Source organism: Diospyros lotus, chromosome 9, assembly GCF_014633365.1.
Source record: "Diospyros lotus cultivar Yz01 chromosome 9, ASM1463336v1, whole genome shotgun sequence".
Taxonomy (NCBI): Eukaryota; Viridiplantae; Streptophyta; class Magnoliopsida; order Ericales; family Ebenaceae; genus Diospyros; species Diospyros lotus.
In genome coordinates this window covers 35752043-35770022 of record NC_068346.1, presented here as the reverse complement: position 1 = coordinate 35770022, position 17980 = coordinate 35752043, and the positions used below count along the sequence as shown (strand labels likewise).

The 17980-nt window shown below is 32.2% G+C and overlaps 1 protein-coding gene across 1 annotated transcript; it reads right to left on the bottom strand.

The window, feature by feature from the left end:
• Window positions 1-8346: 8346 nt before the first annotated feature.
• On the bottom strand, window positions 8347-10174 carry LOC127809497 (NAC domain-containing protein 35-like). Its single transcript, XM_052348331.1, has 3 exons — window positions 9828-10174; window positions 9403-9671; window positions 8347-9189 (listed from the first exon to the last, which is right to left on the bottom strand). Exons 1-3 carry the CDS (start codon window positions 10045-10047, stop codon window positions 8629-8631), a joined length of 1050 nt encoding a protein of 349 aa, XP_052204291.1. The 5' UTR covers window positions 10048-10174; the 3' UTR covers window positions 8347-8628.
• Window positions 10175-17980: the final 7806 nt, after the last annotated feature.

Genomic DNA, 17980 nt, shown 5'->3' with positions numbered 1-17980 from the left:
TAATTTTTAATAAATGTGTAACTAAATAAGATATACAACATTTAAATTACATCGATAACTTATAGACAGTCGAAACGTTAAGCCAAAATATCTCCTGAGTTTGCGTCCAAGTAAACCCTTACTTTTCCAATTCAACATGAGTCGGGGTGAGTTTCAAGGCCAAAGCTCAACCTTACCATTTTGGTGAGATTGAGTTTAAGAGAAATAATACACTATATTTTATATATTTTAATTTTATTTTTTTTATAATAACTAAAATAAATATTTATATAAACCTTTTTAGCTTTTTTTAGGACTTGGCCCCAAATTGTTTGGCAAATTACCAAGACCCATTCGCCACTTTATTCTCAATTTTTCCCGACTTAAGAATTTTGCTCGTCCACAGTGATCGCACTAAAAATAAATAGAATTTAGGCATTCATATTCGACTCTTTGCCATTTACCCATTCAAATAGAAGAGTTTTTTCAAGTCCACTTTGACACTCGATCTCTTCTTTATTTTTTTCTTAGTTTATATTTATATATATAGAAAATATATTTTAACAAATATTTTTTTATTTTCATATTATTTTTAAATATTTTTATAAAATAAATTTATTAATTATATATTCTTTAATCACAAATATTGATTTATGTACAATCGGGAAGTAAAAAATAAATTAATTATATAGTTGATTGAAGGGCATAAGAAAATTTAATGTTAATTGAATTTTGGTTTTATATTTAAAATTATAAATTATTATGAATTTTTTTGTAATGTGAGAAACTCAAGAGATTTCTTATTACAAACAATTTTTGATCCAGATTATCACACCCTCTTTAAAATTTATAGTCCACTACGAGTCTAAGTCCAAGGATTGGCCCCTGAGATAGATAGTCATGCATGGAGGTAGAATTGAATCCAAGATCTTGTGATATCCCAAACTCTCATATGCGTGTAATAAATTGTCTATATTACCTTTAGGGTTAATTATTATAACTTTTTTATATATATAATATTCATGGATAACTTTGTCCTTTTTAGTTATTTTGCAATTCTAATTCACCTCAACTCAAAAATTTATGAAACACTAACTTTTGAGACACATATCGACTTAGCTAATTCACCAAACAAATTTTTTATAATCAAACTCACCTTATCTCGCTAGACTCATCTCGCCTTATAACATTAAACTCAACTCATATCATTTTATGCCCAATCATGCCCTATAAATCTCAATACATTGAATTCAACCAACTTTAAGATGTCTTGTACTTCTCCTAGCGTAACTAAGAGTTTGTTTGGCCTTGAGTGAGGTACGGTGAGTTTGATTATCTAAATTATTTGGTAAATTTGTGAAGTTAAATTAATTTTTAATTATAAATATTAGGAAAATACTTGGGATTATCGTCCTTGCGTGGTCCCTCCCCGCTCGTGCTCTCGATTTCGACAAAAAAGATAAATCGCAGATGGAGACTTTACCTTACTACGTAGACGAGATAAGGCGAGGCAAGTTAAAATTGTAAAATGACTAAAAAAGATATAAAATATTATAAATAAGATATTAATTTTTAAGTTATAATAATTCATAAATACAAAACCAAAATTCAATTAAAATTATAATTTTTATGTCCAATAGTCAATTCCACATAAAGTTGAATTTAAATTTCATTTATTTTCCTTTATATATCTTGCTTAAAAAATTAAAAATAATTATATTAACAAGATATGAACTCATGACATCAAAAGAATAATCAGCTTTTGAAACAATTCTACCACTATATCAAGTCTCATTTTATTGAAAATTTTATCACATCTCTAGTATTAGATAATCTAAGTATGTGGCCAACAATTTTAAAAAGTCAATTTTTTGCATGTTCTATTATGAGCTACATGGTCTATTTATATTTTGTAGATGTGACAGGTAAACGATACTTAAAAAAGGGGAAAAAAAATAAAAGTTCAATGAATTTAACTTTGCGTGATATCTTATATCTTATTCTAATTAAGGGTGTTCAAATATCAATTTGGGTCGGCCGTTAAACTGCTTGATTTGGTCCTCAATCCGACTAAAAGCACTAGTCGATCTTCAATTTGGCTCAATATAGGACTGGTCCAAGACCAAAAATCTACTAGAGCGTTATATGTTATTGGGTTGAATGTTATATATTAAAAATATTAAAAAAATGTTGAATGCTATATTAAGTTAAATGTTATATTTTGTTATTATTTTATTTTGTGAAGTTTGATATTAAATTAAATGATGAATTTGGTGATTGCTTAATTTATTTTATAGAGTTAGATGCTAATTAACTTAATTTATGATGTTGAATTATATTGATGGTTGAATGGTGATTCTTATTTACATTTTTTTAAATTTTTTTTTTGTTTGAATGATATGTATAAATATATATGCATATTTTTTTTAAAAAAAATACATTCAACAACTAAAAATAATATATATATATACACTGGACCACTAAGGACCAATATGATCCCAGCCATTGATCTCGTATTCAATTCAATCTGATTTACCTTGAATGAACATTCCTAATCTTAACTAAAGTTGGCAAATGGGCCAGGCAGCCCATGGGCTCGCCCAACCTCGATATTATAGCAAACATGCCATGCCCGATTAATGCTTTGTGGCTTGCGGTCTGACCCATAAAAAATGAGGGTGGCCTACCAAAATGGGCCGGCTAGGCTCGCCTTGGCTTGTTTATTAAGGGCTGAGCTGGGGCCCCATTTCTCATTTCTCAGCCTGGTCTGACCCACCTTTCTCGCGGGCCAAATTTAACCTAACCCATGAAATGGGTAGGCCAAGTAGAAATGGGTGGGCCAAGTGGAAAGGGGGCCGGCATGCCCATTTGGGGTAAAATGCCTCAAATAAGTCTTTTAGCCATAATCAAATAAGCATGTTGCATTAAATACATTGTCCCAATGGATGAATTTATGTGAATTTGAACAAAATTCACAAACAAACACCTTTGTAACACCACATTGCTTGAAAATATTGAAATTGTTCACTCCTCCAATGCCACAACATACTTTTTTGGAGAAATGTGTTGTCAAATCCTATTGCCACAAAAAAATTGATATCATTAGATAGTCACCATGCCGGTTATCTCTTATTTAAACTATAAAAGTGGAATATACTTATCCAAATATGAAGCGTTATTTAAAAGTATTGTAATAATCTCCATATACAATGACAATATTAGGAAATTTTTGCTTCAACTAGTCAAGAACTTTCTTTAAGTTGTCGTTGTGGTAAATTAATAGACCATTTAGTTGTTTTAAACAATGATGCTTGTTGGAGGCCATTGTGTCATTAGTTTCAAAGATAGTAAGGTAAATTGAAAAATAACCTATTAAACAATTATCAAGAAACACCACTCAAACAATTTCATACTGAGTGAAAGTCTGTAATTAAAAAATAATAATTACGCTTTAAGATATCGATAAATAATGATTTAAATAAGCTTAGAACACATACACACAAAATGACTTTTTAGGGGAATTTCATACTCTAACAACGTCACTTATGGCTCCAATAATATCGGCACAATGTTTTTTACCTCTTCCATTGTTTTACCGCCTAGTAAAGCATAATTATAGTCATTGTCTCTAATTTCTCCAACCATAAAAAAAAGAACTTTTAAACATCTCCAGACAATCTATTAATCAATAACACAAAGACGTAAATAAAAAAATAATTTAACATAATCATTGAAATAAAGTATTATGTTGCCCGCTTCAAATAATAATATGTTGCTCGATATGGATTTGTAGGGGGGTAGGTGGGCGTGTGGGTTTCACACCCTTCCTATATGGCCCGACATGAACAACAAAATATTTTCGATCCTTTAATATAATATATATATATATATATAAAAGGTCGATTTTAGTAAAATCACAAACCTTAAATAGAGTAGAAATATGTAGACATCTAACCAAATTACATATGAAATTTATATATGAATTGCATTTTTGAAATAAGTTTCACCATAAAAGAAACTTAGCAAATTGTGTGTTGACGCCAATTGTGCTTTTCTGAATTAAATTACTCCTAATGGCCCTCGAAGAATCTCAAGAAGCCGATCAACACGTCCGTAAATTTGTTCTCCATTTCTTCTATTAGCCAGTCACAATAAAATAACTACATTGTTAGTGAAACAATATTATATTTATAATACTGTAATTATTGTTCAAAAATATAATAATTATAATATTGTATTTAAATTAGTATTACAGAAATATTGAAATAATACAATATTGCCCAAAAAAAAATAAAAGTGCAATAGTATATAAAGGGATAATAAAATCGAGACATGTGTAACACAGTTGCCTTAAAACAGATTCGTTGCTTCACTAAAAGTGCTAGAGGTTAATTGACGTCTATTTTTCAAGGTATAACGATTTACATATTGAGAAATTAACACAAATTTTAGAACCTAACAACGAATTGGAACACTGCTTCAACACTATTAAAACTAGAAAAATATGAGAATTTTTAAAAAATAATTCTGCTATAAATTCTCTCATCATTTTTTCAATGGAAGAAATCCTCTATTTATAGAGGAAGACGAAAAAGAAAGAAGAAGATGGAGGGGGAGGCGGCTAGTAAGAGAGAAACCGTGAGAGGCTTTCTTACTCCCTCAATTATATATATATATAATAATTTTATAATATATAATAAAGTAAGCTCATTTCATATATATTAATAATTAAAATAGTAAATTGTACAGTATTCTACATTATTAATTTCAATTAACTGTCTCGCAACAATATATATAGTACACCCTCATAATTTAGTATACAGTGCATCTTTTGTATTTTTTTCGAATTTGGATATGTGAATATACAAATATTTCAAATTTTCCAACATCTTCTTGGGTTTCATATCCTCGTTGATCAATTTGATTTCACTATTTTTGTATTGTCTCTAGCTAGCACTAAAGAAATCTTCAATCTATCCATTCTAATGACTCTACTCGAAGATTCTCAACAAGTTGATATGCACATCCGTAAGTACTTTGTTCTCCATTTCTTCTTCGGTTTCCATTCCATCTAACAATGAAGAAGAAATCATGAATCTATCCATTCTAATGGATCTCGAAGATTCGCGTGAAGCCAATTATCAACACGTCCGTAGGTTTGTTCTCCATTCCTAATTCTTCGGTTTCATCCTTTTGTTAATCAATTTGATTTCACTGTTTCCATTTCGTCATGAAGAAACCATCAATCTAGCTATCCATTCTAATGGTTCGCTCTCGAGGATTCGCAAGATCAACACGTACGTCCGTAAGTTTGTTCTCCATTTCTTCTAATTCAGTTTCATCCTAGCTCGTTAATCAATTTGATTTCACTGTTGTTTCCCTTCCCGTCTCTAACAATGAAGAAATCATCAATCTATATATCCACTACTCTAGTGGCTCTTGAAGATTCTCAAGAGGCCGATCAACACGTCCGTGAGTTTGTTCTCTATTTTTTCTTTGGTTTCATCCTCATTCATTAATTTGATTTCGCCATTTCGGTTTCGTCTCTAACAATGAAGAAATCATTAATCTATCCATCCAAATGGCCTCAGAGATTCTCACATTTAAAGCTCTGCAAGTCCGCCTAAATTTCTAATCTATTGCGGAGTATACATATCTCCTTAAGTTTGTCAGGCATGTGAATCCAGCTAATTCACGTAAAATCTCGCGGTCTATGCTAGTTTTGCAGCTGAGCCATGTGATTTACTGATTGTACAAGATTCATTGTTCCGATCTATGTCCTTATGATCATCAGGCGAGTCAGCAAAAACTACACGAGCTTTCGGAACCATGGTAGTCTACAATCCATGTTACTTTCTTTTTTTTTTGGTAGAATTTGAAAATGGTTATTGGTTAATATATTCTTTACTTCACAAATTTATACTTAACAAAAACTTTCCTAGATGCGAGCGGTGACTAGAATCTATTATAAAAATCAAATTAGCTGTGTCTTTTACAATGGGTTTTATTTGCTCACAAGTCATAATGAACAATATTATTGAGTTCTTTTAGTTTTTGCGTATTCCATGCTCTAACATCTCGTGCTTTCGTACTTCCTTGGATTTTGGGGACCTCCTTCTGCTCTCCATTATTGATATTGTTCACTGTAATGCTCTCCATTATTGATATTGTCACTGTAATGATCCTCCAGTTCTGAATGCAATGATAACTCAACAAGATCTATCTCTAAAGTTATCTTATGCCAGCATACTAGGTAGTATGCATTATTATTTTTTGAACTGAAAGCTCTTTCAGGAGAAGAGCTTTATCTTTTGTCCTATCTTCTGACTAGAGATTGGCTGTAGACGTATATAGAATTGTATTCATGTACTAGACTGCATTATTCATCTTTTGGTTGTTTTGGGATTTTTCATCTTGCTTTTCACCTCTGACATTAATTTATTGATCCCTTCCATTTGTTAACTGGCTGCATCACCTTCTTTGCTTCCTTTTGGTAATTTTGCACCGAGTTCTGCATCTCTGTTCTCATTAATTAGTGGGACCTCATTTTGTCTTTTTTATAGTTGAAGATGAAGGTATAGTCAGCAAAGTGACTCCTTTAAGGGTGAGTCATCTAAGTTGCCAATAACTGTAGGGTCCCAATTGTTTTTTTCTTTTGGTTTATGCATCAGAATTCTGGCAACTTCATCCTTCTATATAAATGTTAGCTGAACCTTTGCTGGCTTCTCTGGCAGTTCCATCAACATTTTCTGAGGTGTGTCTTTGTTAATTTCTTGCTGGTCCTTTAGAGTACTTGAAAAAGATGAAGGAAATAGCTTGAAGAACAGACAATCAGTCACGCACTAGTTTTCTAGCTGACAGGGTCCATCAGAAAGAGCCTGTTCTAATGCAGTTAGTTAGACAGGTCCATTATCAGCTCACAAGGATTCTATGCAATTTAGTTGCCTTGTCCAGTTTTGAGATTGAGCATGAGATCTTGCCCCAATAAACACTAAGAATGTCACGAAATTACTTGGTCCCATGAACTCAAGTGTCATATTTAAGCAACATTTTTTGAAGGAAGACTTGTAGTGTTACAAATATCATGGTTGTCGAAGTGGGGGTAGCTTTTAGCAAGAAATAATTCTTATAGTTCAATTTCAATCTTCTCTAATCTAGTGATGCTGGGTGGTTTGAGGGTGTTTGGTCTTGAGTTTTATAATTTGAACGTTTTTGGGTCCTCAACTATCAACCGTATTTCTCTTTATTATTTAAGCTGATTATATTAGTTATAATACATTGAACTTCACAAAAAACAAGACGTGTTAATATTAAATTAAGATGCTATCTTTACAACCTTAGCACAGTCACACACTCTCACTTTCTAATTCTCACTCTCACTTATTTCTCTATTTTCGATTACACCTTAAATGCCGAGTTTCCTCCACTATTTATACATGTTGGAAGTCGGTTGTACATGTCTATTTCTAGACTCCTGAACAAAGAAAATATCAAGGCATAATGTTTATCTATTGCCAATCTAAAAAGCACAAGATAGGTAGAGATTAATATAGAAAATTTTAAAACTATTTTGGCGGTGATGATGATGATTTCTTCATAATGATGTTGTTATTTTATCTCCCAGATGAGACTATCATGACCTCCTGCTACTTAGGGACCTTCATGTAGGGTTTTCTGAGCAATTTATAGTAGCCTTGAGCTACTGATCCCATCTAGTAGCAAGGCCAAATCCCAAAGAGGATGTAGCTGCTTCTGGAGAATGTTAAAGAGAGAAGCTGGTGGTGTAGGATGACACACACACACACACACATGCCAAAGAAATCAAATTGCCAATGCTGAACTGGATGATGGATATATATAAATATATGCCGAAGCAATGAAATTGTCAATGCTGAACTGGATGATGGATATATATATAAATATATGCCGAAGCAATCAAATTGTCAATGCTGAACTGGATGGTAGTAGATTTTCGCTAACTCAGTGGGTGTGAGCATTGTGGTCTCTTTATCGTATCATGCACATATACATATACGCGGTGATGAATAACACTTTTGTTTTTTGCTTTGGGTTTTTATGGGTAAGTCAGTCCCCACAACAACAAAAGAAAAGCTGGAATGATACAATCGGTTCTTGTGAATTTTTGGCTTCTGGGATGGGTCCAATGCTCCTCTCCATCAATCATGCCATTATCATCATTCTCTCATGGGTAACAGTAAACACGCGCGCCCCCACAGAGGCCTATGATCAGGTCCTTAAAATTAAGGTAGTTTAAAGTAGCAGTATCAGACTATCAGTTCCATCATTCGTGCCCTAGTAGGTTTCTTCCAAGCCGAAGAAGATTGAAATCAACAATATAAACTGATATAAACAATATAAACTGATATTTAGTTTGATTTTGGGGCATAAAATCTTAATAGTTGGAGACTAAAAAGTTATAAGAAATGTTTAAGCAGGTTGATCGTTAGCAAAACCAGAACCCTAACCCACAATTAAACAAAAAACAAATTACCCACATCAGCCATTATGAAAAGCTAACGTTTTTATTAGGGTAATTAAAGAAAAATTAACTGGGTAATTGAATCAGCATCGGTAATATTACCTAGAAAAGTTTATCTATGTATGTATTGTGAAATTCATATATAGATATTACTTGAACTGGCTTGTATAGTCTTTGTTTCCCTCTGTGATGGAGTTCCACTCCCAGAGCCTGTCGGAGAAGCCGGCAACCTGAAGTGAGCTGGGCTCCATATGCACCGGAGCTGATGACTCTGATTGTGGTTGGGAAGTGGCGAACTGGCCGGAGGGATTATACTGATGATGATGATTGATTGAAACTTGCTGGAAATTCATTAGCCCATGGAGATCATCAACGAAAACCCTTTCATGATCTTCCATTGAAGAAGCCGGTGGGAGAGAAGAAGACAACGAAGATAAGGATCCTATATAAGAACTATGCTTGGAAAGCCCAAGATTGACTGGCCTTGGAGCTAATTCGGTGCTGCTACTCCCACTGGTTTCACTCATTTTCTCAGCCTCATCAAAAGCTTGGAATGTCTCCATGGCAGCATGATTGCTTGGACCTGCTTGTTGCCTTCTATCCGCCTCTTGGGCCCTTGATGTTGATGCCCATGTCCCTACTGAGCGAGGGAGCGACGAATGATCTTCAATGCCAGATCTCTTGTAGACACGACAGAGGGAAATTTCTGCCTGAAAACCAAAGAGGGAAGTGATTCCTTTGTTCCAATATATAATTGAATTCATCAACTGTGTCCAGGTTTAGAGTAAAAATCAGGAATTAACCTCAATCCTATATATTCAATGGCAGCCAATACACTAAAGTTCCTAATCTTTTTACGACATTTCTTTGATGGGTTCCTTGTGTTGAATTTGCAGATCTAAACCTCAATGAAGGTTATCTACCTTTTGCAATCTTTCTGTTTCATGCCGTGGCAAGCGGTACTCGTTCATGATCCAGCTAGATCGGGTGCCTCTGGGGGCCTTGCCGGAGTAGAAAACGAGGGTCTTCTTCAGCCCAATCGACCTCGAACTCTCAGTTCTGATCATTCTATCAGCTCCTGTAGCCTTCCAATATCCAGAAGTCGTCACCCGATTCGGCCTGTCCCCGTTCCTATACTTCCGGTCTCTAGGCACATAGAAGAACCATTCCTTCTCTCCAATGGCAGCCAAGGCTGAAAGCAAGCAACTTGTAAGTTTATCGTCTATATAACTCTCCATAAACGGCTCTATACAGACGGCTATATAATTTTTATTCATCAAGAAGAACAATATAAAATTCATTTGTTTTGAGTCTCGTGCTTATTAGGAATAGAAAAGAAGGTAATTACCGGGAAGTTCCCACGGATCGTAGCGATAGAGATCGAGGAAAGTGATGAGTTCGACATTGAAGCGTTTGCCCTCGACCTTACGGCGGAGGTAGAACTCAATGAGCTCTTCCTCGGTGGGGTGGAAGCGGAAGCCGGGCATTACGAGGTCGTGGTCATGGGGATCATGATCATCATCCTTGCTGGTCTCACCTTGTCGGCTCATGGTTGCTGCAATTGCCATAAAACCATTGGCAATGACTCGTTATATCCAAGAAGAGAAGAGTCATATATATGTTTATAGCTCTCTCTTTAGCCCTCTTATATGTATATATATACACGCACGCACCTGAGAGACTTTGAGATAAAAGCAAGTTGTGGGTAGGAAAGATCCAATTGGTTAAAAATGTCGTACCAAGGAAAAAAAAAAAAAAAAAGTCAAGGTTTTAGTCTATGGTCTTGGTCTCTCTCAATCCCTCTGAATGGGAGGAAGACGAAATGGAGAGAGAGAGATAGGACGTATTAATTGGAAATATCTACGTATAGCAGGCCCTACATGAGAAGAAGTATGCAATATTAAAGGGTGATTAAGAGGCGAAAGGGACGTCTCATGTAGAGGACAGGATGGCCATAAACCCCTTCAATTTGTTGTGGATTTGGAGAGCCTTCCGATCAATCCTGTCCTCTGCAAAGTTTACTTCTTTACAACTGTGCTAAAATTGATCTGCCCTACTGTTTGAACCTCCAATTCCAACCCTAAATGATACATCTAAGCCACGGGAGCAGGAGGACTTGGAGGGTTGAGCCTTTGAACCAATTCCTTCCTGTTAATATATATATATATATATATATATAGTTGTCATATAATATGCATGCCTGACCAATTTATTCACACACACACACACACATATATATGTACATTTACGTGTGTGTGGGACTGCAGGCTGAGAGTCAAGAGAAGCCCGTGACCGCTATGTATCTCTAGCTCCATGACAGCTACTATACAAGTATGTATAGTGATGGCTTCCATGCTTTCTTCATTGCCTCAATCAACATATCTTTTTCAGATTTAATTTCCACTAGCTAGCTCTTATCTCTCTCTTTTGGATGCATCCTAACTTTGTCCTCAAACACTCTCATTTTTAATAGCCTTTGGCAACTATATATCAGCAAATTGATCAAACCCCCCCGGCCCTCACATTCGTCTCCCCAAACAACTTTTTGCATTTATGACTGCAGCACATCGCCCCACTTGCTGCTGGCTGCTGGTGCTGGACCTCATTTCTCAGTCCAATCCCATTCTCTTCATGCATATAATTCATCCATCCATCAACCACTCGCTGTTCTGCCGCCCAAATTTGTTAATTAGCCATCCATCGATGGACGGATCGAGTTTCCTGCTGCAAAGGAAAAGCCAAAATGTGTCTCATTAGGAGACTTACAAGACAGTACGTACCCAGATGGCCTCTCATGAGGAATCCTAGAATAAGGTAATTAAGCCTGTACTTGTACCCCTTTACTTCTCTCTCTCTCTCTCTCTCTCTCTCTCTGTACGATCATATATATAATTAAGTCTCTATGTATGAACAATATGAATCTCTTTAATCTCTTGGTGTCCACACATAAGCCACATGCAGAAACATTAATCAAGATATGGGCGGCCACCAAATATCTTCTCCAACCATTGAATTTTGAAGGGTAGTGGATTTGTGTGAAAACTGTCTAAAAAAAGTTAAAACGATTGTGAAAAACATTGTAACCGTGCTCTCAAATGAACTGGCTAGCTAGAGTAATAATTCTTGCTAGGTCTTATTATAACAATTGCGATGAAATGTTATCTCAAAACTCTTTAAGATGATCTGATATATTTAAGTTGGAATAAATGAATCTTTAGGTAATTGGGAGTTTAAGAGTAATAGAGAATAAAAATTTAAATGAAAAACACATAATAATATAAAAAAAGGGCAAGGCATTTGGCTATATATATATATATATATATAGTTGGTTAGGTTTTCCCATATTTGATGTCATGATCATACCTTGTTGATTAAATCTATATATAGTTACTCATGGAGTCTTACACACACTTGGTGTTTTTGTTAAAGTACTTGGCAATCATGTGGGATTGTTCATCATATTCTTATTCTTATTTTTATATTAATTGTTAGTAATATGCTTAAATGCCTATTGGATGAGTGAGTCTTGTTTTCATCAATAATGTTTATTTTGATATGTTGCTCCTTGGGTGACACATGTTTTTTTCTATCAAAATAGTATTTGTTAATTAAGATATAGATCAAAAGATGTAAAATATAAAAAACATTCTAAACTTTTGTTCTTTTCAATGTATTTGTTGAATTTCTCTTACGACTCTTGAAAAAAAAATCACATGACTTCTTATTTGATATTTTTCAGATATATATGCTTATCTTCTCTCTTCAGATAAACATATATTAGACCTTATAGATAAAAAAAATGACGCACATGTCCTGCAGCGTATTCTAAAAAATTTAACAAATAATTTGATAAAATTTTAGAATATTTTTCAAACTTATCTTTGATCATTTCATATTTTAATTCAAAAAGTATTCTAACTTTATCTTAATATAAGGTTATCTTACTCATTTTAACAAACGTTACTCAAATAATCACGCCTCATCGTACTTCTCTTTCATTGGCCAAGTGAAGCCATTGGTTGCGAAGTGGGGCAAGGAGTATGAATTAGACATTAGCTAAAGTCGTATCCTCATATCATGTTATAGCTAGGAAGTAGTTTGACAAAAATTACGCTCACACTGTCCCGATTTGAACTATACAAACTTAAAAAGATACTAAAGATAAAAAAGGACTAAAACCTTAATATCCACTTGTCTCTAACATCTTACACTCGTCGTTTGAAATTTAATTACTAATTCAATTGTCAAACTTTTATAATTCAATCGTCAAACTTTTCCTCAAAAGACAAAAACCTTATACTATACTTACAAGAATTAACAAGTGATGATTCGAATCCAAAGAGATTTCCAGAAGGATGGTTGGACTCTTCCTAAAGATGCATGCATATATACAATACAGAATAGAGAGAATTTTTCAATGACAAGGACTGGCCTCCCACCACAAGTCAAAGTCTAGCTCTCTCCTCCTCACTTAATCATTTTAATTTAATTTATTAATATTGACACATACCATATATTATATATTAATTTAATAACTAAAGAAGGGATTATGCAAATAAAAAAATATATATAGAGAGAGAGAGGTAGTTGGGGAAAAGAGAGAACCCTAGAAGCATGTAGAAATCAAAGATTTGCCCCAATTTGACATATCCAATTAGGTCACTTTGCTTTAGCAAGAATGATGGAGTTAGGCTAATGTTTTTCACCAATTTTTATTAATATTTGATATTAATATCTTTTATATCTGTTGTATTGATATGTCACGTAATATAAGACATCAATATAGAATATTATCACAATTATTAAACTTAAACATCCAAATAACATTTGTATCGAAATTCATTAAATAGTGAATTTTAGTTCAAAGAAACTACATATATGATGATTTTTTTTTTCCTATAAGTAAGAACTCATTGAAAAAAATCTCAAAACGTTTATATTTTTAGCTATGGCATATCCCGAGCATCACAAAGAAAACATAATCAGAAATGAAATAAAAAAATCCAAACTAACTACCGAGCGAGATTAGACTCTCCTTAAAATATAAATAATAAATATCACATGCTGGAGGTAGTCGTCAATGAAGCCTCAATTGCAGTTTTGAAATCAATGCATGGTAACATTTTTTCAATCTCCCTAAACATTATTAAGTTTTTAACGTAAATGTCAACATTTCATAATAAAGATACACGACTATTCTTTTAAAAAAATATTTAGAGATCAGAAATTATTTTCTCGTTCACCGCCCTAAGTATTATTATTAAAAATGTTAATATTTTATGATAAAAAAATTTAATTATTCTTTAAATAATTATATATAATATATAAAAATATTTATATTTTGAAAATTAATATTTTATGAAGATATTGTAGAATTGTATGGGTGTTTGTAATTATGTCATTTTCATGGGGGCGGGGGGAGCCACATCACAACCGCCCTCTGTTGGCTTCCTACTAAGATTCACATCATGAACAGCTCCCAATTCACTGGAAACTGGTAGACTCTCTCTCTCTCTCTCTCTCTCTCTATATATATATATATGAGACTGAGACACTCTTTTTACCTGTTGGAAGACAAAAAATTGTTGAACCTGCCCCCCAAAATATGTACAAAATATTAAATATAATGTATTATTTAATATTAAAAATAAAATAATATTATAAAATTATCCGATTCTAAGTAACGTAACTATTTTCTTTAAGGAAACTGATAATAATAGACATTGACAGATTAAATCAATGTGAAAAAAGTCACATGATCTGGTTAGACCCTCCGTCCTCTTTTGAATAAGTGTATAAAAATTATTACGTTTCGTCCCCTTTTGAATAAGTGTATAAAAGTCATTAATGGGGCAAATAATTATAATTTTTTATTTAAATTAAATTCTCTTCCTAATTTAAGCCCATAAATCTAATTGGATTACTTTGACTAGGTTTTGTTATTAGTTAAGGGAGAGTAAAAGTTTGATTTACCTGAATTGAACAGACCAAATTTGTTGGTTCAGTTAAATTTTTTTCTTGCATCAGTTCGGTTTGATTAATTTTTCTTATATAAAAGTTTGATTTTCAATTTTTGGTTCAGTTTTTTTATTAGAATAATCAAATTAATCAAACCAACCGAACTTTCAAATGATATAATTTTGGTGTTTTAAAACCACATCGTTTTCTTTATTTTTGGTGTATTTTCTATCAGTTACTTTAATTTTCTTCAATTATTTTTGCATTTCTTCAGTTTAATCGGTTCGGTTCAGTTTATACGATTTGGATTCAATTTTTTCGATTATTGGTTAGTTCGATTTTTCGGGTTAATTGGCCAGTTCTGTTTAGTTCAATTTTGTTGCTCAATTTGGTGTAATTGATTAGTGAATTTCGATTGAGACCATTTGCACACCCCTATAATGCTAGTAGATCAACTCATTTTTTTACAATCCAAAACTTCATTTAGTGATAATTCATTTTAAAAACATATATACCTTTTTATATTACACATAATTAAATGTTGAGATGGATCTAAATCCAGAAACCTATTAAATAATATAAATATCAAATGAGAAGAATTTTCCAATTAATTTATTTTACTCACTATTGTTTTTTTTTTTTAATAGCCACTATTGGTTATTGATGGTGGATAAACTGCCCCCACCAAATTAAAATAAGTCTAGTAGGTTGCCTAATACTAGAGAAAATATTGAAAAAATAAGAATAAAAAACTTAATTAAAATGGAAATATTATTTAAATATTAAATTTAACATTTTAACTGACATTCTGTATCATATCTAATATATTTGTATTAATATAACACGAAATATAAGACATTAATATAAAGCGTCACCATAAATATTAAATTTAAATATCTAAATAGTATTTTTATAATTAAAAATCGATCGAACTTGAAAGATTAATTAATTTATAATCATATTAGTAACATCAATTAGTTGATCAAAAAGGGGAGTGGGTGCAATCTTGTTTCCAAATTTGTACATAATTGCCTCAAGTGAACTCCATCTTTGGCAATGTTTTTGGACAATAACAAAGAATTTCTTCCTTTGGTTACATCATTAGAGGTGGTTGGTCAATAATATTGCCTTAAATAATTATTACATGTTTCTCTTCTTAATGCCTATCTTCTATTGGACTATAAATTTATATGAATCTTTTTTTATATATAGTGATAAATTTATAAATATAAGTAATTAATATTTTAAAATTATTACAACAATATTATCATAGTGATAGTTTATTCTTTTTGCCCATTATTTTTTCTATATTGGGTTTTTTCGTGTTCATTTGTATGTTTATGTTTGATGGTTTGATTACAGTTTGTTTTTTATTCTAAATTTGTAAAAATATTTTGTTAGTCACATTACACAAAAGGGTTATCCAAGTCATTATGAATAATTCTTAGCGAATCATTAATATCGATAATATCATCACCTATTTTTTATCTTAGACGTTTCAAGCGACCACCAAAATTTTTAAGGACTAATTATCAAATAAATACTTTTGACCTTTTTTTCAATTTTAGATCAATCTTTTATTTCTATCAAAAGTCACAACCACCTTTGTTAGTTTATTCGAATCTATAACATCATTATTGTCCACCATTTTGGGTCGTTAAGTAATGACTTGTACAATTTCACATGTACAAATAACAATTATAGTTGACTAACTAGTCAATTTGAAACTAAGTTCAAATTAACTAAAACTAAATATTAAGGTTCATTACTAAAGATGAATTTGATCTTTTATTGAGTTTAGTCGACATGTTCAGATCAACTAGTCGACTATAATAGTTATCTATGCATGTGGAGTTGTATAAATCAACATTTAACAACTCAAAGTGACGGACAATAACTCTGTTATTAATTTGAACCAACTTATAAAGGTGACAATAAGTTTTGATGAAATAAAATATTATTCTAAAATTAAAAAATCAATCAAAAATAAATATTTATTTAATAATTAATCCAAACCTTACACAAAACACCACACTTCAAACTCTATATGACCTCTCCTCCTAATTTAAGTCTTTTAACTATTATAATTGTGATTCGAAATTCAGGATTCCTAATTTAACTATAATTATGACTTTAAATTTGACTATGATTAGGATATTGTCAAATTTAATTTTGACTGAGATTTATCTCATCTAGAAAAATATTTTCATGAATTATTTTTTAATTTTCTATATACATCTATAAATGAGTTTAGGTCTATAAATACATGTCCAAGTCACATAAAATTTGCGTGACAATATTACTTTTGTATTAACAATTATTTGCTTAGTGATATTTTGTTCTTTCTGCCAAATTCAATTTTGACTGAGATTTATCTTATCTGGAAGAATATTTTCATGAATTATCTTTTAATTTTCTGTATATATCTATAAATGATTTTAAGTCTATAAATACATGTCCAGGTCACATAAAATTTGCTTGACAATATTACTTTTGTATTAATAATTATTTGCTTAGTGATATTTTGTTCTTTCTGCCCGTAGTTTTTTTCAATTTAGATTTTCCACATAAAATTATATGTTCACATATGTGATTGATGGTATAATAGTAATTTGTATTCGATCCAATTTCGTAACATAAACTCTTAAAAGCGTACTCGGAGGGCTTCTCCCAAGTTTTCATTCTACAAATTAAGAAAGTCATTAAAAGCCAAATAAAATAAAGAGATGTGATTAAGCCATGGATGAGAAGAAAATGAAGAACTGACAAACAAAAACTTGCATGGTACTGAACTGAAATTACACATACAAAAGAACACAAATATGAGCCCCCACCTAGTCATCTGCTAAAAGCATCCAAAGGGAGATCAAAAAGGAGAGGGTTTGGATGATTGATTGTGTGGATATATACAGATATCTATCTTAATTCTCTCTGTGGATGGAAGATAAAGAAGAGAAAAGTTGGAAGTTGGCTGCTTCTTGCATGGCCCCCCCCATTAGATGTCGGTTTCCTCATCCCCACAACAATCTGGTGGCTTCCACCGTTTTGGCGGTTGTCCGGTCGGTGGTCGGTGGTGGTGGTGGTGGTGGTTTCAATTCTCTCCATCATCGCACATAGTAAGTTGCAGCTTTTTAAGTTTAATTAATTAATCTGTCTTCCTCTTGCACGTGAATTAATTAGATAATTGTTTGTTAAACTGAGGTTAGATTATGGTTCCAATTAATTCATCTTCTAATTAGTCACTTAAGTCATTAAATTTGATAATCTCTTATCTTCTCTTTATATCTTAAAAAACGCCACGACATTGATATTAATTTCGGATATAACTCTGAATTAAAGACATTATATAAAAAGTCCTTTTATAGTTTATACAAAATATTATTTACTTTAATTAAAAGTGTAGGGTATAGATGCCAAGAAGACTCTCGCAATGACACGTTTGATTTTATATTAAATGTATATCCTCATTAATAATAATAAAATATACATATTACATCTAATTAAGTCATCAATTGTGTGAGAAAGGAGTAGTATGAAAATAAA

Bases quoted from the DNA above. Each gene is read 5' to 3' on its own strand.
- LOC127809497 (XM_052348331.1), bottom strand. From the start codon at position 10,047: ATGGCAATTGCAGCAACCATGAGCCGACAAGGTGAGACCAGCAAGGAT. The intron at 9,672-9,827 runs GTAATTACCTTC...GCTTGCTTTCAG, and splicing joins CGATCCGTGGGAACTTCCCG to CCTTGGCTGCCATTGGAGAG. The intron at 9,190-9,402 runs GTAGATAACCTT...TTTGGTTTTCAG, and splicing joins AAACAGAAAGATTGCAAAAG to GCAGAAATTTCCCTCTGTCG.